Source organism: Capricornis sumatraensis, chromosome 1 (genome assembly GCF_032405125.1).
Source record: "Capricornis sumatraensis isolate serow.1 chromosome 1, serow.2, whole genome shotgun sequence".
NCBI classification, from domain to species: domain Eukaryota; kingdom Metazoa; phylum Chordata; class Mammalia; order Artiodactyla; family Bovidae; genus Capricornis; species Capricornis sumatraensis.
Window position 1 is genome coordinate 222,978,707 of NC_091069.1, and position 22,133 is coordinate 223,000,839.

Below are 22,133 nucleotides of genomic sequence, written 5' to 3' on the forward strand. Positions count from 1 at the left end.
TACATATTTAAGTTTAACATGCCCCTACTGCAGCACCAGGAGAAACGGAAAGTATAAAAGAAGATAGGAACCACCAAGTAATGCCTCTGTAACCACTGTGGCTAAGCAAATCGGAAACATGAAAGGCAATATTTTTCAGGAAAATATGCAATGCAAATAAGGATAGGTGAAGCAAGAGTTGAATAACAGCTACTGCATATCAGAATTTGTAAAGTAAAGACCTATACTTGGAAAAGTGTAAGACACTGAAGAAAACACAAACAAATGGAAAGATGTATGGTACTCACAAACTTCAAGAATTAACACTGCTAACATGATCATACTATCTAAGGCAATCTACAGGTTCAATGCAATCCCTATTAAAATATCAATGGCATTGTTTACAGAAGTAGAACAAATAATTCTAAAAATAGAAAGGCCTCTGAAAAGGCAAGATAAGCTTGAGAAAGGATACCAAAGCTGGAGGTATCACACTCCCTGATTTCAAACTATACTACAAAGCTATAGTAACCAAAACAGGATGGTACTGGCACAAACACGGACATATACATCAATGGACTAGAACAAAGGGCCCAAAAATGAACCCATACGTACACAATCAATTAATCTACAAAAAGGAAGCAAGAATATACAATGGAGAAAAGACAGCCTCTTCCATCAATGGTGTTGAGAAAACTGGGCAGCTATATGCAAAAGAAAGAAACTGGACTATTTTCCAATACCATATACAAAAATAAATTCAAATGGATAAAACACTGAAATCTAAGATTTGAAGGCATAAAACCCCTAGAAGAAAACACAGGCAGTACACTCTTTGGCAATGGTTGTAGCAATTTTTCTGGATATGTTTCAGGCAAGGGAAACAAAAGCAAAAGTAAACAAACTGCATCAAACTAAAAAACTTTTGTACAGCAAAGGAAATAAACAAAAAAGCAAAAAGGCCAGGAACCTTCACGCACTATCAGTGGAAATGTAAATGGGTAATGCCACTATGGAAAACAGTATGGAAGTTCCTCAAAAAAATTAAAAATAGAACTATCAGCAATTGTACTTCTCAGTACTTGTCACTAAAAAAACAAAAACACTTATTCTAAAAGATACATGCATCCCTATGTTCACATCAACATTATTTGCAACAGTCAAGACATGGAAGCAACTTAGGTGCCCATCAATAGATGAATGCATAAAGAAGATGTCAGATACACACACACAGACAGACATATATACCAAGAACAAACTGGTGGTAGTCAGAGGGGAGGAATTAGTGAAACAAGTGAGGGCTCAAAGAAGCAACAAACTTCCAGTATATGGTAAATAAATCATGGGATGTGAATGTAATGTACAACAGAGAAATTAATCAATAATATGAACTTCCCTTGTGGCTCAGCTGGTAAAGAATCGCCTGCAATGCAGGAGACCTAGGTTCCAACCCTGGGTCAGGAAGATCACTTGGAGAAGGAAATGGCAACCTACTCTAGTACTCTTGCCTGGAAAATTCCACGGACAGAGGAGCCTGGTAGGCTACAGTCCATGGGGTTGCAAAGAGCTGGACACGACTGCGCAACTTCACTTTCACTTTTCACTGGTGACAGATGGAAACCAGACATATCAAGGTGATCCTCTTGTCATGTATAAAAGTAATCACTATGTTGTACACCTGAAACCAATAACGCTATAAGACAATTATCCTTCAATTTAAAAACTGAAGAAGAAAACTTCAGAGCAAGACTACAGACAAATCTTTGGATTTAACTTTTGAAGATCATTTAAGACTTTACTGAGAGGAATTTCCGTGAGAAATTTATCAGAGTTAGAAGTCAGATCATAAGGAGTTTATTCAAATATTGAAAAGTTAGGTAAATAAAAGCAATGAGCATTTTTTAAGAAAGAAACTTAAAGGTCCACGGCTACAATAAAAAAAACACAATAGACAAGAGCAAAAGTGGATTAATCCAGAAACTTTTGAGATTAGCACTAGATTTTAAATTATTTTGTGTAATATGTTCTAGTTTATAAACAAGACTTGTAATACATATTTGCTGCAGCTAAAAAATTACAACATTTAATCACTTCGTACAAGCAGTGCTATGAAAGGAAGCATTTTGAAAACTGGCTTATGGCAAACACAAGCTACGTTTTGTTAAAGTGCTTCTTTCAGGAGTGAGAGGTTAACAGGCAGGAAGGCCAGGGGTCTTCAAATAGAGGAAACCGGCTGCAAGTGTCAGATTTTTTTAAATCTCTCCCTTAATCGCCAGGAGGAAACAAACTACAAGTGTCAGATTTTTTTCTCTTAAAATTCTGCGTTGCCATGACGATACCTGGTTCCACCCGGACTTACTTTTTCTCAAAACTTGAGCTAACCAATGCTTTTTTCTTATGGAAATGTTTTTCTTAAGTCATGTTAAGGAAACTATGTATTTGCTTTGGAATCTACCTTTCTTCAAACTGGTTCCACCTAAAATTAACTTTTGGCTGATAACAACTCAACAAACCACTATTCATATCAATTGTTTTATGGCTGGGGACGACACACCTGTGCCATCCTAGCTCAAAAACGCATATTGTGGGAGAGAGCCCAGGTGAAACCCAGTCAGCCTTGAAGTGTTTCTTTTAATTGATTGATAGCTTTCTAACCGACATAAAACAGCTTGCTAAAACTAGCAAGGGGGGGCACTCCCCGTCCCCCTTCTGATGTCTATGTCAGAAGCTTTCTCTGTCTCATTTTATACTCTAATAAAACTCTGCTATACAAAAGCTCTTGACTGATCAAGCCTGGTCCCTGGTCCCGAAGTTAAATCATCTTCAGAGATCACGAATCTGATACAGTTCACCGTAAGCTATCAGGAGGATGTCCTGCCATAAAGTGGTGATCCATATGTCACTGAAATCTTGCAGAGAAGAGGTGGCCAAAAGGAAGCAGCAGCTTTTACTGTTGAAAACCACAGAGTATTAGATCTTTCCTACCCCAACACACAAACCCTCACAGTGCTGTTACCCAAAGGAAATCCCATGTCATCTGGGCCGATGATGATCTGTTATGTTTATAATTTGTATGACGTCTGTTGATGTCATGGATATTTTCTGTACTAATAAAGTTAATTTTTTTTCACAGTCAAAACACATAGGTAGTAGCAACAGGACAAAGGACAGAATAGAGGAATAATGGCACAAACTTCCTATCAACTCTAAGTGGAAAAAAAGCTTAGTTTAAGGGTGTTTTCCAGAGTCTCTAGATTAATCTTTTAGGTGACGCTAACGTGGAAAGGTTTTATTATTTGTAAGTGACCCCACTAAAAAACAAACATTAGGCTTGTGCCATATAAGAGATTTGCTGGCTGACAGACTTGAATGTCCACGGTTGTGGGTATGGGATCCGTTAATGGGCGGATGCAAGGGCTGCAGCTGATGGAACCAGGCCTGAGTTTGTACTATTTCGCCAGTCACCTTCCATGGTGTTAGTTTTAACTAATAAGAGGAAGTTACCTGCTCTTCTTTTGTGGTAGCAAAATGAAAAGGGATAAAATAAAAAGCAAATTATGCTATATCAGATAATGAGGTAACACTAAACACACAGTAAGTCAATCAACCAAACTTGTCTTTCTACCTGCTAAACCAGATTCTCTCCTCAGACTTCCCATCCCAGAACTAAGACCACAGTCTGCGTCCCGCCAGGCCCATTCCTCGGCGATTTCACCTCCACAGTCGTTCCCAACTGCCCATCTCTTCTGGGCCAATTCCAGATCCTCATTGCCTCTCACCTAAAAAGACTGTGAGACCCCCCAAACTTGATTTTGTCTTCCACTTCTCCTCTCAATCCAACCCAATATACTCCAGTACCCGCAGACTCACCTGGTACTACTGAACTGACCTCTCCTCACACAACTTCCCTGAGCTCTCCACCGCTTACTAAATAAAGCAACCAAGATGGACCAGAGGGCTCCGAGATTTGGTCTCAGCCTTTTCCTCACACGAACCCTGCACACACACACACGCTCTGTGCACCCAGACTGAGAGCCCCAAACACCCTCCCCACACCACAACCCAGTTGCGTGCATCTTTCCCCCAGCCTACCTCCGCTCCCTCACTTCTCAGAAACAGCTCTTCAACTCCTTTGGTCAAAAGACCACTTCCTGGATTCCCACAGGCTCTGAGAGCCCACAGTCCACCTGCAACCCCTCAATCCTGTCTTGTCCTTACCATGCCTTCTGTTCTGTGACCTTCTAAAAGCAACAACCACTTTTGGGAGAATGGAAACTAAGGAGGCAGCCTGTAGTCAAGAAATAGTTACTAGAATTCTTCTTAACCACTTGACCAAAAAACAAAGATTCACATAGCAAGGGCAAGGGAGAATTGCTCTAAAAACCTTCTCCTGGAAATTAACAACAGTGTTCATAAAATATACCCTGCACTTTAAACACTTGTTAATCAAACTGCACAAGAAATGGATCATAGCACACTCGGGGAGGGGGGGGCAGGGAACTTCAGTGACTAAAAAGACACAAGATAACATTTAAAAGTGCTTTTTAAGGGACTTCCCCAGCTATTACTTATTTGATAACCATGGACCAAATAGCACAGCCACACCTCCCAACTGAAAGATGAGATGAATCATATATTGATCGGATAACACTGTGCAACCAATAAAAAGGCAGAAAATCAAAAGCAACAGACAGGGGAATGACAATAGACTCAGCCACCCCTACAATCAAATTCACATTTTAAGAAGATGCAAAACACCTCCATCCATCTTCAAAATAGCCCCCAATTTTTACCCTTCACTTCATTAAAAAGGGAAAACTGAAGCAGAATACAAACAATGCAGAAAGCAACGGTAACCTGTTAGCAGCTCCGCATCTACGTCTCACTTTAAAACTACTCTGTCTAATCACATCTGTCACTGTCAGATCTGAAGCTACCAATCTGAGAGTTAGGAAAGAATGTCTTTGACTAATTCAAGTGGGAAAGGGGATTATCCACCTTTTAAAAACACTTTCAAAATGCAAACCTAAAGCTCAAGGACTCCAGAGAGAAGAGTGACTTGGAGTGACAGAAGCTGCTGGAGAAATGCTCCAGATACAGGCATTTGTTAACCAAAGAACAGCCTCCTGCCTGAAGATCATTGAAAAATTTCAGGATGCAAACTATTTTGAGCTGTCAACATCTCAAGTTGCAAACTCCGTGAGGAAAGTGTGGCACAAAGGTGCCTGTTCCACTGTCCAGTGGCACTAAAGTTCAAACAGTTGTAAACACTAAATGTGTGTGTGTTTGCAGGTGGGAGGAGGGGGATACGACTGACCTGGCAGCCTGGTAACCACATTTTCCATCTAACACTTTCATTTGAACTAGAATAATTCAGTGCTGGGAACACTGGGGTCTAACTGTACAGCTTTGAACAAGGCCTCAATTTCCCTCATGTCCTAGTTTCCCCATCTGTAAAGAGATGAAGCTCCTCTATTTTACAGATTTCTTCAAAGAAAATAAATTCTCAAACATGTGTTCCTGGCTGTGACAGTGGCTACCTACCCCAACAATCTTTTTTTTTTCCCCTTCCTTATTAATTCCAAAGGCTACCATGCTATGTTTGAAAAGCAAATTTAAGAATGTTACACATTAAAAATGATGCTTCTATTGAAATACAGTTGTTTGGTACTTACATTCAACAAGATCAAAACTATCATTTGTGTGGATAAAGGAGAGACTACAAAAAGATCTTTTTTGTCAATTCATGAGGCAATTTACTTTCAATTTTTAAACATACAAAATATTCATTAAAGTAAATGCTTCGTCATTTCTTAAATAAAAAGTATTGCCACAACCGAGGTAGGGGAAAAACAACTTCCCCTCACTTCTTCCCACTTGGGTTTCTGAAATACTGGGTTAGTGATGATGCGCAATTTCCTAGAACGCTAAGAAAACACCCACTGACAAGCATTTGTCTTTAATGAAACAGAAAGAAGTGATTTATGGAAATTCAAATGGAATTAGTGTTAAAGACAAAAACAACAGTGGACAGCAGGCTAAAAAAGAATGCTTCTTACACTGTGAAGAAACTTCCACAAAACTCCAGGCTGCCTCAAGCTCACTGTCAGCAATGAGGAAGAACATGCTCAGTTTCACTATTAAAAGACTGTGTGTTGTGTTAGTCACGTCAGTCGTGTCTGACTCTTTGTGACCCCATGGACTGTAGCCCACCAGGCTCCTCTGTCCATGGGATTCTCCAGGCAAGAATACTGGAGTGGGTTGCCATGCCCTTTTCCAGATTAAAAGACTGGTTCCTCATTATTCCCAAAAGGAAATAGAACATGGAGAACTAAGGGACTTCAGCTCTTTTATACTTGGCAACCCAGACACACACATGTGCATACACACACAAACAGTTCAATATATTTCTTAATTCTATCTATACCCCAAAGTGTAGAGGGAAGTACTCATATGACTATGTCTAACTAAAAAAAAAGAAAAATAAACTTTACCAAAAACCTTTGATTCCAATGTTTCTTCACACCATATTTTAAAACTAGTCACCACTCAGCTGGGCAGCCACCTGTATCTCATCAAATTCTTTCCATCTCACCCTCACCATCCCCCAGTGAGTGTAAACCCTGATCATAACTGCTCACTTAACTTGACTACTACAAAATACAAGTGTATTTTTCAGTGAGTCCTAGCCAGTAATGATGCACATATCAGTGTCTTAAAAGAGAGAGCATTTCGTATTATGATGAAAGTTAACACTGGTTCCTGCTGCTGCTGCTAAGTCGCTTCAGTCATGTCCGACTCTGTGCGACCCCATAGACGGCAGCCCACCAGGCTCCCCCGTCCCTGGGATTCTCCAGGCAAGAACACTGGAGTGGGTTGCCATTTCCTTCTCCAATGCATGAAAGTGAAAAGTGAAAGTGAAGTCGCTCAGTCGTGTCCGACTCCTCACAACCCCATGGACTGCAGCCCACCAGGCTCCTCCGTCCATGGGATTTTCCAGGCAGGAGTACTGGAGTGGGGTGACATTGCCTTCTCCAAACACTGGTTCCTAACCCAAATTAAATACAAAGTTTGAGAAAGATTGGCACATTTTCCCACTAACTTCTAAGTCAATATATGTAAAAATTATTCTTTCACAAAACGATAGTAATTACCTGAATTTGAAAGACCACCAGTGTATCTGAAACCAATGTACAGTGTCTTCATAAGAGTCCTTATAGAAGACTGTCGTTTTCAAAAGTTCCCTAGATCCACCTTAAATTCCCTCCAGCTTGACAGTTCTCATTTAGTCTTTTAGAGATTTTTCTTTTGAAGAGTGAATACCAAAGGAATGCATTTTAGATCCTAGCAAAGCTGCTTCTGACTATAATTTAGAAAACTAAGAATTACTAGGAGAAAAAGAGACAAAACCAAAGTACCTACCAGGTCAATGAAGCAACAGAAACACCAGACCCCACCCCAAATGATCAGGCAACGATTTGCCCTGACAAATCACCTTTGGCCCACACAACTTACTCCCTCAAAGGACAAAGAAACATTTATCTAATTTAAATGTACACCAGAGGGTCCCTTTTCATACAAGTTATTAATTACTAAGTACCTGTCTCAATTCATTATGCTGTTGTGGCCAAATTGACAAAACTACATTGCAGGTTTACTCTCATAACTTAGAAAAACAGGTCCAATACATTTTTGAATAAAAAAAAATTACCAACTATAAAACAGTGTGCATAACACAGTAACATTTTTATGTGGGCATGCTGTTGTTCAGTCACTAAGTGTGTCCGACTCTTTGCAGCCCCATGAACTGCAGCATGCCAGGCTTCTCTGTCCTTCGCTATCTCCCTGAGTCTATTCAAACTGATGTCCATTGAGTCGGAGATGCCATCCCACCATTTCATCCTCTGTGAGATGATGTGAGATTATGTGAGCATACTCCGAAAAATGTTAGAATGTATGTATCAGACATCACCACTGGTAGTCCAGTGATTAAGAATCCGCCTGCCAGTGCAGGGGACAAGGGTTCTATCCTTGGTTTAGGAAGTTTTCACATGCCACAAGATAATTAAGAAACCCTGTGTGCCACAACTACTGAGCCCGCATGCTGCAACTACTGAAGCTGGCACACCCTAGAGCTAGTGCTCCACAACAGAAACCACCCCAATAAGAAGCCCATGAATGGCAACCAGAAAATACTCCCCATTCACTGCAGCTACAGAAAGCCTGCACACAGCAACAAAGACCGAGCACAGCTAAAAAAAGTTTTGAGTAATTGATTAAAATAAATAAATAAAACAAAGCCAGAAAATGTATGTAGCAAAAACGTTAATCATGATTATCTCTGTACATAATGATTTTCCTCTTATATTTCCAAATTATTCTAAAATGAACAAAAAATGAAAATAAAAAATACACTGTATCAGACTTTTAAGTCACATTTTTTTTGTATGTTAGCAGATGTCTCACAGCAGTATTAAAATTGCAACAATTTTTAAAATTATCATTTTGAAAGCTGATGAGTGTCAGTATATATACTAAAGAAATTCTGCTTAAACACCTGGTTTCTTTAACTCATAACACCATTCAAGACGCAAAAATTGGCATTCTTTAATATTGTTATGATGAAAAACACAGCTTGGGTGATTACAAAAAAACATAGGTATTACAAGAGATGAATAAAAATCTTTCCTCTGCAAGAACAAACAAATCTTAATTGTTGAAGAAACCTTGTACAAAATTAAAAAGAACTTCTTGAGGAGGTTTTCATAAAGGTAAAATTTTTTAAAAGAAAAGAAAAAAATACAGTTAAACTATCTGCAAACCACAGTTTCATCTACGTCAATATGCAACATTTTAAAACCACACGAAAAGGAAAGGAAATTTTTAGTGCAGCCGGCAGTCCTGCAGCAGGCCTACTACCGCTGAAGCTAGCCAAACAGCTCATGTTTCTCTGAAGACTTGGAGCAAGGCCCGCTGAAGCACAGAGAATACACCTCCAGGTATGTCTTCCTAAATACTTAATATATTCAGTGTCTTTACATGGCAGGGAATCTATGATTTTCAGTGCTTAAACCATGTGAGCTGAAAATGCCAACATGTAATAAGGTTGCTGTGCAAGAAGGCACCAACTATTAAACTCCAAATAGATTCTCAGTGTGAACTACACTGTAATTTTCTTCTACCTGAAGCCCTCATCCATCCCTTTCAGAAAGACAGCTTAATTCACACAACACTGAATACTACTTCCTGATGGGAAAGCCTAACTAGTCAGTAACTCAATTTTAAAACTGGATGGATGAAGGCTATGTTGTAGTTCTTCACCACAGGGCACAACAGGGCTCTACAAACACTGTGATAGGTAATTTCTAGAAAATTCCATCATGACTTCTGTAAAGAACAACTAATGAGTTATCTCATGAGGGTCTAAGCAATGGGCACTCTCAAACAAAGGGAACACTAGAAATCTCTTCTTGATTTTGCTAGAATACACATGGGCACCTCTGATGTCCATAGGCTAATAATTAGTTAAAAAATATATATTCATCAAGCACTTAGTTTTCAAATTCATGATGGAAAACACAGAATGCTATTATAGTATAATTTCACAACTGTTAAATTTTTGATATGACCAAAAATTTTAAATGAGAAATTTGGGCTTCATTGCAAGCTAGCAGGAGGTTCAAGAAAAACAATTGGGAGGCCCTGCATGACTCTCAAGTACTATGGAGTGAATAGTTACATTGTAATTATTTTTAAATAAATTACCCTCCAGATAACAGTAGGCTAACTGATCAAAACTAATTAATTCTCTAATCCTCTCTTTACCACACAGTCATCTATAAAATGAGACTTTACCGTAGGAGCAATAGGGACACTCACAGAAATGTATTATATGTTACGATCATAATGTAACATTTGAAATACAAGGGCCTAGGCCAAAATCCTAGCACCTCTGTAAAGGAACAATGAGCAAAGGTGGGAGGTGGCGGTTCATCTACATTGACACTAGCTTTTGACCCAGAGAACAAAAGAATGTTCAGAATAAATGGCTAATAAATAAATGGTTATTAGCAAAAGTCAAGTCATAAGGATGCCAGTAAAACCTAGAACAGACTTCAGATCTGAAGGGCTTCCTTTAGGCATTTAGGATAGGCAGGTTCGGGGCTGGGAAGGATAAAGGCAGAGAGCCTAGAAAATCATCAACAAGGTGGGACCCTAGTCTGCTCCAACAAGCCAGGGAACACTGTCCAACACCCAGGTGCCAGACCTCAGTGTCCTCAAACCCAGGGACTGGACCAAATGTTACAAATAAGGGTTCCCTGCATCCTGGCAGTCCTATGAGCCCCAAATCCTATCACAACAAAAAGTACAAAGGAAGGAAGGAAGTGCTCCCAGAACAGCAGGGGTCCCACCAATTAAACTAAAGAGTTGGGAGGAAGACAGTGCAGATGACATGGAGAGACTACAAACAGGAATTCTGAAAAAAAAGAAGGCTTAGGCTTAAAAGATAGAACCGAGAATTTTTTTTAAATGTATCTATTGTAAAATGAAACATCAAAACACACAGAGCCTAAATGTCATTCATTAGTATTTAGGGGAAAACTTAAGAATGAATATGCTATTTCTGCTCTTTTACATGAAAATTTTTAGACTATAGTTCCTGACAATAGTAAGCACTTAGTAAAGGCTTGATATTATAATAAAAATAAGACAAGTATCATATGATTCCACTTATATGTGGAATCTAAAAATAATGGTACAAATGAACCTATCCATAAAACACAAAGGGTCACAGATGTAGAAAACAAACTTGTGGTTACCAAGGGTAAAGTGGGGAGGGATAAACTGGGAGATTGGGATTGACATAAACACACTGCTGCTGCTAAGTCACTTTCAGTCGTGTCCGACTCTCTGCGACCTCAGAGACGGCAGCCCACCAGGCTCCCTCGTTCCTGGGATTCTCCAGGCAAGAACACTGAAGTGAGTTGCCACTTCCTTCTCCAAAGCATGAAAGTGAAAAGTGAAAGTGAAGTCGCTCAGTCGTGTCCGACTCTTCGAGACCCCAAGGACTGTAGCCTACCAGGCTCCTCCGTCCGTGGGATTTTCCAGGCAAGAGTACTGTATATAAAATAGATAACTAATAAGGACCTACTGCAAGCACAGGGAACCCTACTCAATACTCTGTAAGGACTTACAGAGGTAAAAAAAAAAGAAAAAAATCTAAAAAAGAGTAGATATATGTTTGCTGTACAACTAAAATTAGCACAACATTGTAAATCAAGTATACACCATTATTCCTCAAAATAATAACAATAACCACTATTATTATTATTATTACTGAGACACAGTTTCAAAGTGGTTTTGAACATGGCTTCTAAGATCAGACTGTCTGGCCGGGAATCCTGGCTCTACAGTTTACCAGCTATAAAATCGCAAGTGCCACTCAACCTCATGGTGCCTCAGCTTTCTCATCTATAAAACAGGGATACAAATGACCTAATTTTGTTCCTTTTTATAGCCAGGTAATATTCCATTGTATATATGTACCACATCTTTACCCATTCATCTGTCAGTGGACATTTAGGTTGCTCCAGGTCCTGGCTACTGTAAACAGTGCTGCAGCCAACACTGGGGTGCATGTGTCTTTTTGAATCACGGTTTTCTCAGAGTATATACCCAATATATGGGCTCACGTTTTATAAGGTACCTCCATACCCCAATTTAAAAAAGGTAAGGGAGACAACATCTATATGATAGAAATAATAAAAAGTTAAATCAGTACATGTAAAGTATTGGCATGGTACCAGATACAAAGAATGTGTTTGATGACTGAGTTTAGTACAGAATGATGTTATTCCTGGACTCTCAAGTCCTATCTCAAGTAGGGAAATGGGAAAAACATGTACTCTCTTTAAATATCCCTTTGATTTAGAAAGCTTTATATACATCTGCCTTATCCATCCACTTACATATTGTTTCACCCCAAGATGTACCCAATGGATCATTAAATAATTAGGAGAATTAATGATTCAAAAAAGCTTCTAAAGTTTTTGTGTTTTCAAAAGGATGTTTCAGTGAAGTGGCCTTCTTAGCCCCTAAAGTTACTGGTTGCTATTTTTAAAAGCTGCACATGAATTTTTTTTCTTGCTAAAACACAAAACCTTCTGATCAACAAATCAAAGGAAGGAAATTATTTAATATTCATGAGGAGGGTGCCACAGCCCTAAGGGCATGAGTTTATGAAGCCTAGTTTGTTTAACTTATGCTATACATCATCCAATATTCCAGATTTGGAGGGAACATGACAAGACTTTGTCACTATCAGAGATGATCATAATGGTTCCAAGGGCAGGACTTATACACTTGGCCTTGACTGCCTTGAAACCCACAATGAAAGAAGAAAAAAACACCCCTAAAGTGCTAAAGTTAGATGTTTTGATACATCTATCTATCTATCTATATATATATATATATATATATAACTGAGCTTCTCTTCTGAGAACTTTGTAACCAACAATCATATACCCTTGCCCTGCTAAGTCACTTCAGTCGTGTCCGACTCTGTGCGACCCCATGGACGGCAGCCCACCATGCTCCCCCATCCCTGGGATTCTCCAGGCAAGAACACTGGAGTGAGTTGTCATTTCCTTCTCCAATGCATGCCAGTGAAGAGTGAAAGTGAAGTCGCTCAGTCGTGCCCGACTCTTAGTGACCCCATGGACTGCAGCCTACCAGGCTCCTCCATCCATGGGATTTTCCAGGCAAGAGTACTGGAGTGGAGTGCCACTGCCTTCTCCGACTCTTGCCCTAGAAGCCTTTAAAATACAATCTTGGTCAAACTTCTTGCCAATACTGACAAGGAAACATCTATGCAAGCACTGTTTAAGAGAAATATAAAGCAAACCACAAAGCTATTTTAAAACTATCTTGCAGCTACACTTAAAAAAGCAAAAGCAGGAGAAATTAATTTTAATAATATAGTTAACCTAATGTATCAAAAATATCATTTCAATATATGCTCAATATAAAAATTACTGACACATTTTACTAACTGTTGCACTACATGCATAAAATAGCACAATTTTACTCCTTAAGCTTTTGAAATGTGACCAGTTCAAACTGACTTGTGCTGTAAATGCAAAGTACACACTGGGTTTTAAAGATTTAATGTAAAATATTGTAAGAATAGTACAAGTAGTGACTACTCTTTATAATATTTCATACTAAATGTTTTTTAAGACCCAGTGTGTACTTTGCACTTACAGCACAAGTCAGTTTGGACTGGTCACTTTTCAAGGGCTTAATGGTCATCTGTGGTTGTAGGTTCCCAAACCAGACAGGACAGGTCTACACCATCATAATCCAGAACATCAAGCAAAGACCAGATGCTAATCCTACAACTTCTGTTAAAAAAGAAAAATGAAATGAAATTCTGCTTGTAAAACTGTTCTGGTAGGTTACACAACAAAAGGCCTATTATTTAAATAAAAATCTTTTAGATTTTAGTACAATTTTCTGTCCCCTCTCACCTCCCCTCTCCACCTAGGTTTCTCCAGCATGAAGAGTTCTATCAACCTATGAAAACAAAAGCCAGGAAGCCTCATTGAGAGCAATTCAGGCTCAGCCGCAACCAACCCTTTTGTTTCCTCTATTTCTCAGAAAGTCAGTTCACTTATTTCCTCTACAAACTAACTTCCAACCCAACTGGTTACAAACAAGCTATCAGGATGCAAAAGTGTGAAGTCAAAAATATCCCTTCTAGCAGCAACTTACACGGGATTTCCCAAAATCACAAAATCAGACCATGGAAACCCCAGGCTTCCTTCCTCGTAATCAAAGATGTTCCCACCAATCCACACATCAAGTAACTTCACCAATAAAATTCTAAGAAGCAGAGTGATTGAGACCATGGTTTCAGGAATATAATTCTGTTTGAAGAAAACAATTTCTAATTTGAATTACTAACCTCCCTTCCCTCTCTTTTTTTTCTTTTTTAAACAGATTCTTTGGAGCTTTTTGTCTTTGTTCTTTCTGGACAATCATCCCTACTGTCCTTGAAGATGACCAACAGTTCTACCTTCTGCCCAGTTTACAGAGACCTAGAGCCATTCACATATTTCTTTTATTTAGTTTTCCTCATTGGAATTATTGGAAGTTGTTTTGCAACCTGGGCTTTCATACAGAGAAACACAAATCACAGGTGTGTGAGCATATACTTAATCAATTTGCTTACAGCTGATTTCCTGCTCACTCTGGCATTACCAGTGAAAATCACTGTTGACTTGGGTGTCGCACCCTGGAAGCTGAGGATATTCCACTGCCAAGTGACAGCCTGCCTCATCTACATCAATATGTACTTATCTATAATCTTCTTAGCATTCGTTAGCATTGATCGCTGTCTTCAGTTGACACACACCTCCAAGATTTATCGAATACAAGAACCTGGGTTTGCTAAAATGATATCGGCTGTTGTGTGGCTAATGGTCCTTCTTATAATGGTGCCAAACATGATCATTCCCATCAAAGACATCAAGGAAAAGCCAAACGTGGGCTGCATGGAATTCAAAAATGAGTTTGGAAGAAACTGGCATTTGCTGACAAATTTCATAAGTATAGCAATATTCTTCAATTTCTCAGCCATCATCTTAATATCTAACTGCCTTGTAATTCGACAACTCTACAGAAACAAAGATAATGAAAATTATCCAAACGTGAAGAGAGCTCTCGTCAGTATACTTTTGGTGACTACAGGCTACCTCATATGTTTTGTTCCTTATCACATTGTCCGAATCCCATACACCCTCAGCCAGACAGAGGTCATATCTGACTGTTCCACCAGGATTTCACTTTTCAAGGCAAAAGAGGCCACACTGCTCCTGGCTGTGTCCAATCTGTGTTTCGATCCAATCCTGTACTATCATCTCTCAAAAGCTTTCCGATTAAAGATCACTGAGACATTTGCTTCCCATAAGGAGTCCAAGGCTCAAAAAGAGAAATCAAGGTCTGAAAACAATGCATAAATACAAGATTTTTTTCATGCTATAACTTCTTGCCTCACTAGACAATTAAGTGTACAAACTCCTGGGAAGGAGGGAGAAAAGAGCCTCTGTAAGTAAAAATACAGACAGAGGGCAAATGCGGCTTGGTTTACTGAGAAACTGTTTCTGAATACAAGCCCAACTGTACTCTTGTGGTTGTTGATGCTCCTTAATACAAATGTTTGTACAAAAAAAAACAAAAAACTAAAAAGTCTTGTTGAACCAATATAAACCCTGCAATACCCTTAAAACCTAAATGAGTTCTATGACACAGAGTCTGAAATATTCATTAGGTATTCATTTAAAGGCCTGGAGCTGACTTCTGATAGAAATACGCAAAATACTCTCTATGTGAGTTGCCAGAAAGCCCTTTAGCAACACACTTTAAAGCCCTTTAGATCACTTTAAAAAAAAGGGGGGGGGGGAGTGATTTCTTACCTGAAACCACCTGAGCCTGATTGATTTTTAATCCATCACTTAAAAACAGTAACTTTTTGGCTCAATGCTCCAATTTTTAACATCTAAGTGTGTCCTACCACAATAGCTTACAATTTTTTACTTATAAAAAGGCTCGGAAAAGCATGGTTTTTGAATGTACCTTATATTCTACCTATAAGTTATAAATAACGATTTTTCTACTGTTAGTAATGACAAATTCAGTGATTTCTTATATTTATTTGTAGCAGTAAAGAACATACCCCATAACATTTTCAAGTGGGGGGGTTGTTAAGTTATACTAACTGCTAAAACTACTGTTTTGGAACTCACATCAAAGGTATGGAAAACTAGCACCAGTCAAATAGCCTTGAAATAGACACGTCGGCTCCACATTTCAAGGACTTCTTAGAAAGAAAGCAGCATGAGCTTAGCTGAAGTGTGCCCCCAGGTCCTAGAGCTGAGTGTGACCCCATGGGGGGCCCAGCCATGCAATGTGTGCGTGGCTCCACTCTCAGAGTCACACGGATCCAATCCTCTCAAATTCGAGTAAAGCAGAAAGGGTTCAGTAGACGGTATTAAATGAAGACTCACTTACGGGAGGAAGACTGAAAAATCAAGATAAGCATTTATAAGACTTTGTATTGCTTTTGTTTCCATTATAAAAGCCCTCATCAAAACAATCAGTAATGCAATTATTAAGAAATGGTGTTGTTTGAGCAAAAACAAACACGCAGACACAGAGAACAGAGTAGTGGTCACCAGAGGAGGAGGGTGACATGGGTAACGGGGATCAGCTGTTTGGTGACAAAGGGAAACTAAGTTTTGGGTGGTGAGCACGCTGCGGGGGATACCGCAGTAGAAATAAAATGTTTACACGTGAAACATCTCTAATGTTATAAATCAACACTACCTCAATAAAAATAAATGATGTCGGGGGGTTTGGGACTGGGAACATGTGTACACCTGTGGCCGATTCATGTTGATGTGTGGCAAAACCAATACAATACTGTACAGTAAAAAAAAAATAATAATAATAAATAAAATAAAGAGAACTAAAATAAATAAATAAATAAATGATCTCAAAGGATAGGAGGGACGGTAGGAGGGAATAAAGGGAGAGAGAAAGACAGAAAGAAAAATAAGGAAAGAGGGAAGAAAAGGAAGGAAGGAAGGGAAAAGAAACGGTGTTCCTGAAAAGTAAGAAGTTTGAATTTCAGACTCATTTTTAGCTCTGTGCCGCGAACTATTTTCTGACAGCTGAACCTTGGACAACTCCTGCCCATAGCTTTACTGCGCACTGTCTGAGGATGTATAGTCTGAGGAGAACAGTACATGAGAAAAGGCACCCAAAAAAGTGCCCATGACACCTCTAACATGGCAATCACTGCACCAGCCCCAGCGGGCTAGTGGTAATGACAGGAGGCCCTGTTGGTATCACCTGTCTGACACAGATAGGGTCTAAATGACCCTAAATGATCTGTGGCAGAGGCTGGCTGAATGCCTGGACACTAGGACCTGGGCTTGGTGGCCCACTGAGAGCACAGTCTTACTGATGAGCACATGAAGACATCATTCATACAAGAGCATATATGAAACTAGCTTACTTTTCTGAATCTTTTAGTCAAGGTGCCTTTTAGTCTTCTCTCCTTGGCCTTCACTCACTAGAGCCACATTTTAGAGACAAAGTGGGGGTGGGGCGATAAAAAACAAACTTTTTATTTTTAAATCATATTCTTGTATTCTCATGTGCATAATAGGCGAGTCAGACTCACTACAGCATCCACAATGGCACAGTTTTACTAGTATACGCTTTTATTTCCCCTTTTCTGATGGTTTAGTCTCAATTACACTCACAGTAAAGGCACTTCCAGACAACTGGTAATAGAAGGCTATTAAAAAATTCTACCCTCTAATGTCAAGTTTCTAGCAGCTCTTTTATGATTTTGCATCGCAGCTGAATTCTGTCATAATCCATCAGGAGACTTGGTCCCTGGGAATCATTCACGCTCTTTCCTCTAAAGAAGAGGACAGTCTTGAGAATTTAAGTGCTGGGAACAGCTGTGTCACCACAGATCACATGAATTCACAATCACAGAGGAAAGAAGCGCAGGCTTGCGCAGCCCCCTGCTCTCACACCCACACACACAGGGAGCCCTGCAAAGCGCTGCTCTCCCAGGAGAAGAGCACAGAACCCTCAGCCAGTCTCAACCATTTTCAAGTTTCTGCCACATTTCTTTCCTTTCTCCTATTTTTTCCAAATACACATTTTGGGATAATTTAAAATTTACAGATAAAGCAAAAAGATAGTACAGACAGTTCCCATATCTTCTTCATCTAGTTTGCCCTAGAGCTAAAGCCTTACGTACCACGATGTATTCATCAAAACCAGGACATTAACACCAGTACATTAATATTAACTCAACTCTAGACTTCAATATGAAATCTTTTTGACTATTTTAAAACAAATCAGACATCATGATAGTTCACCCATGAATTCTTCAAGAACTAAATACCTATCTATCTAAACTATCAAGCTACTGTTTCTGCTGCCCTAAATACACTGTGAAGTTGTTCCAATATGTAGAAAATGAGTGATGCCCACAGGTAGCAGATGAAAAATATTGGTATATTCAACCAGTGATGAAAAAGAAACAATTTTAGTTACTTTCAATATAGTCATAGACATAGGATAATTAACAAGGGGTTCTTAATTGTAACAAGAAAATGAAATATATGGGTGTAGTGATTTTGAAAGTCATTTCAGAGAATGTTCAAAAATAACCAAAAAAATAAAAAAATTTAAGAAACTATTTAGCCTAGAGATCAAAGCTCCTCAAAGGTGTCCAGGAAATAATATAATATGCACCTCACAATTACATTTTTTTTAAATAGTAGTAATAATAGTCTTCTATTAAAAAAAAAGACTCACTGAAATAAGTTAAAATAAAATTCCACGAAAAAGGATAGTGAACCTAAGAATTTTTTTTGTTATAAATTTTGGCCCAATTTTCATAACATATAGCAGAAAACTAATCTTGTTTCCCTTCAAAATAAACCACATCACTTGTTATGACTCAAACACTAAATTTCCCAGCAACTATTTCCCATGTGCTATCATCCAGTTCTTAAAGTCAACAAGCGGAAATCCAAGTCCATCACATATATGACCTTTTCTATGAAGCATGAGCCAATTTTTCAACCAGATGTTTTCCCCTCCTCCCATCTTTATTCTTTCAGAGTAGTAGAAGAGCTCTGGGAAAGTCAAACGGTTCACTTTTCAGTGGACACTTGGGTTTTTACTCAAGTTATTTCACTTATTCTGGGGCTTGTCATTTTATAGACATTTGTCTCCCTATCTTTTTCATCTTTTCTGTGCTCAAAAGTTCTTACTCATCTGTACAATGCCAAAAGTACCTACCACAATACAGTGCAGATAAAAGCTACTTAGTAAATGAGTTTCAAATCGAAGTAGGGAAATACATACCAACATCATTTGCAGTGGCTCAGATGCTGTTAGTACAAGTATACTAATGTGAAAAATTTTGCTAAATGTCAGTAGTACGATACCACAAATGTAGACTACACGAGGACATAAGCTACATGGTAAGAACCATAACAAACAAAAGCAGGTAGTGAATACAAAAAACTCACCTCTCTCATATGTAGTACTCAGGCAAGCAGTTGAATAATCAATGACCCTACAATGAAATGATCAGCTTGCCAACTGACAAGCGACTTACCAGAGGTATGGGAAAATGGGTTGCATACTGCAGGTGTCGCAGGAGGTCGTAATTAGATGGAAAAATCAACTCCCTTGGTTTTTCTCTCTTCAACAGCTTCTCACCATTAACTGACATTCTTCTGCCCAGAGAAGGGTTGGCACTCTCACAGGACTCTCCAGGCATGGGAGAAAAAATCTAAGTCATGTAAAACAAACGTTGGAGACTGTAAATGAAAGCGCGAAACCAAAGCACACAACTCCAACACACAAGACACTCGTACCATATCTTCTCCTTATTTAACCATTAGCAAAATAATGAACTGTGTCAATTTCCACAAATTTCATATTCAGATCAGGAGCATCATCCCCCGTTCCAAAGATGAGAAAGTGGCAACCACACACACAGGTAAGAAATGTGCACGGCTCCATTTCCCAGAGGACCAGGGATAAAATTAGACTGATAACTAAGTGTCTTCCTCATAGGGCTACATTTCCTACAAAAACATATACAAAGAAATAATTCACTTATAAAGCTCATGAAAAACAGATACAAAGGTTTTAGTCTGTACCCCAACCAACATGTGTTTTCATAAAGAGTTAGTTACACACTGAGATCCATGAGGAAGAACACTTTGTAATTATGCCGAGATAAAGTAGAAGAATGTACAAGAAGTCCAGAGCCAGGAAAGCTGTTATTTAGAAGCTGAACACACATCCGGCAAATCAACATGGCCTGTCCTGATGAAAATATTCATGGATTCCTGAGAGATAATGATCTCTAAACAAAGGAGTCACGGTCAACCAGGAGGATGAGAGTGTTTTAATTTGCAGGAGGAGGGAATGCAGCAAAAACTGAGGATGAACTGAAATGAGACAGCAGCGTGAGATGATGAACTGTGGCCTGGGGTGTAATTCATTCCAGAGAAAGACACTTACATCACAAGTACAGGGGTCATGCCAATACACAAGGCAAGGGGCAGAAGGAGGAGACAGCGGGGGATAGAGGTAGGGGAGGAGGGGTTCATGGTCAATAAGAATTGGAAGGTTGAACCTACTGGAAATTCCGAAACAAAGTCAGTTTTAAAGTCATTCTTGTCTACTTCATCAAAAATATTAGTAGTTCCTGAGTCAATGCCCATATGCGCCATAATAGTCTGTTCCTGATAATTGCCAGAGAAAGAAAGTCACATTGTAAATTTTGTAGTTCATTAAGAAGCTGAAGCTAAAACATGACAGTGACATTAAGTCATCTTATGTCTCTTTTCCCCTCAGTGTGTTTTTCTTCAATAAAAGAAAAGGAAGTTAAGATACACACTGCTTTACAAAGTCACGTTCTTTGTCCTCATGATAAAAAAGATTTAACTTCCGTGCTATTTCAAGAAAAAAATTGCACAAACTTCCTGATTAAAACCAAACTGACCATAATTTCCTTCTTGGGGCTATTCCCAGTCACATGCTCACCAACTAGCCTTAGTAAGAAAAATCTAAGTATATTTAACATACAAGATACCTTGATGTCCAAAAACAGGAAACAAAAAAGAGAGAGAGACAGAGAAACATAGAAAAAGCATAAACAGGTAAAGTAATTTTATGTTTTACTCTAACTTTTTTACTGTGGACAAATTTAGAAACAAAAGTATTCATATTAAACAAGTAATTTTCAAAAATATTTAAGAGTATAAACTATAAATTCACGTGTGCAATTCTAAAGGCACGTTTTTAAATTACAAAGATAGCCATTATTGTAAAATATCATAACAGCATATGCTGAAACTCTCACAGGACCAATATGAGGCTTTACTTTTCAGAAACTATCATAATCTCTAACAATTTTCTATTATTTCCCATCACCAACTTCATGTTTTTGGCCTTGAAAAGTCCCATAAGTATCTGGAACAATGTCCAAAATATCAGAAAATTGGCAGAAAATGATAAAGTCATACTCACAGCATAAAGTAATTTGCTGAAAAGCGCAATTCTACGTTTGAAAGATAGATTAAATTTGCAATTAATTGAAATGAAAATATAATGTTATGACTAAAACATACGTATAAAACAGCAATATAAGTATCAAACAGCGATATAAGTAATGAGACATTGGGGGAAAGATGCTATTCAGAATAAAAACAGTCATGACATCAGGGCCAAAACAAGTCCAAATTTGAGGCTAAACATTACAGTAAAACTGGAGATTAGAAATACATAAAACTGGAAGCACACAATTCCAATTCAGTGAAAAATGTGATGGCCTGTCGAATCTTTTCAGTTTTAGCATACCCAGAAGAAAATTCCAGAAGATATAAACTATAGTCCAAATTTTGTTGTGTCAGTGAGAAGCAGCAATAAATGAGCTTTGAAACAAGAGACTACAACTGAAAAGCCATCACCCTTCCACCAGCATGCAACCCTTCCAAAAGTGATTCCCAGCACAGTTCAGGTCCAAGGCGGGGGCCCCTCCCAGGACCGTACCTCCATTTTCATGTCGTGGTCCTTTGGATAGTGCTCGTCCGTATTCTCTCCTGCTGGCGACCGCGGTCGCGTGGAGGCGGTGACAGACAGGTCTCCCCGAGAGATGAGGGTGCACATGTAGGCGTCATGGGAGAAGACATCGTGCCGGATGAACTCGCAGAAGAGCAGCACCAGGTTGACGAACTCCACCTTCTCGCATTCGCTGTTTGGATCCGCTGTGAGGAGACAAAGGCCATCAAGAGTTCAGTTTCCCTGACTGAGGAGGGGAGAAAAAGAACAAAGACAAGCACTCAGGCTTAAAATTGTCACTATTTTTCCTATTTTCTCTCTTTTATTTTTAATAAAGGATTTATTGGAAAATTCGCTACAGAGGTCTAGCTTCCATTGCAGAACCAGTACACCAGGTCTGTCCCCACTGTACCTGCAAAACAGCATCCAGTGTTCAAGGCACCATCTCAAAATTAAAGGTAGTGGTCCCTGGCAAATGA

The 22,133-nt window shown here is 38.9% G+C and overlaps 2 protein-coding genes across 3 annotated transcripts in view; one reads left to right on the forward strand and one right to left on the reverse strand.

The window, feature by feature from the left end:
- MED12L (mediator complex subunit 12L) overlaps positions 1–22,133 on the reverse strand; it is a 353,727-nt gene that overhangs the window by 223,840 nt on the left and 107,754 nt on the right. The window contains exons 13-15 of one of the 2 annotated variants that reach the window (XM_068984801.1): positions 21,646–21,860; positions 20,232–20,336; positions 19,196–19,372 (exon numbers count right to left, since the gene is read on the reverse strand). In XM_068984801.1, coding sequence (XP_068840902.1) covers positions 19,196–19,372; positions 20,232–20,336; positions 21,646–21,860 — 497 coding nt within the window. The remainder of the gene's footprint in view (positions 1–19,195; positions 19,373–20,231; positions 20,337–21,645; positions 21,861–22,133) is intronic. The other variant, XM_068984811.1, reaches the window with a different exon arrangement.
- On the forward strand, positions 14,040–14,999 carry GPR171 (G protein-coupled receptor 171). Its single transcript, XM_068984868.1, has one exon. It carries the CDS (start codon positions 14,040–14,042, stop codon positions 14,997–14,999), a length of 960 nt encoding a protein of 319 aa, XP_068840969.1.

What these genes read in the sequence shown, in the direction of transcription:
- GPR171 (XM_068984868.1), top strand. Translation starts at nt 14,040, where the DNA reads ATGACCAACAGTTCTACCTTCTGCCCAGTTTACAGAGACCTAGAGCCA.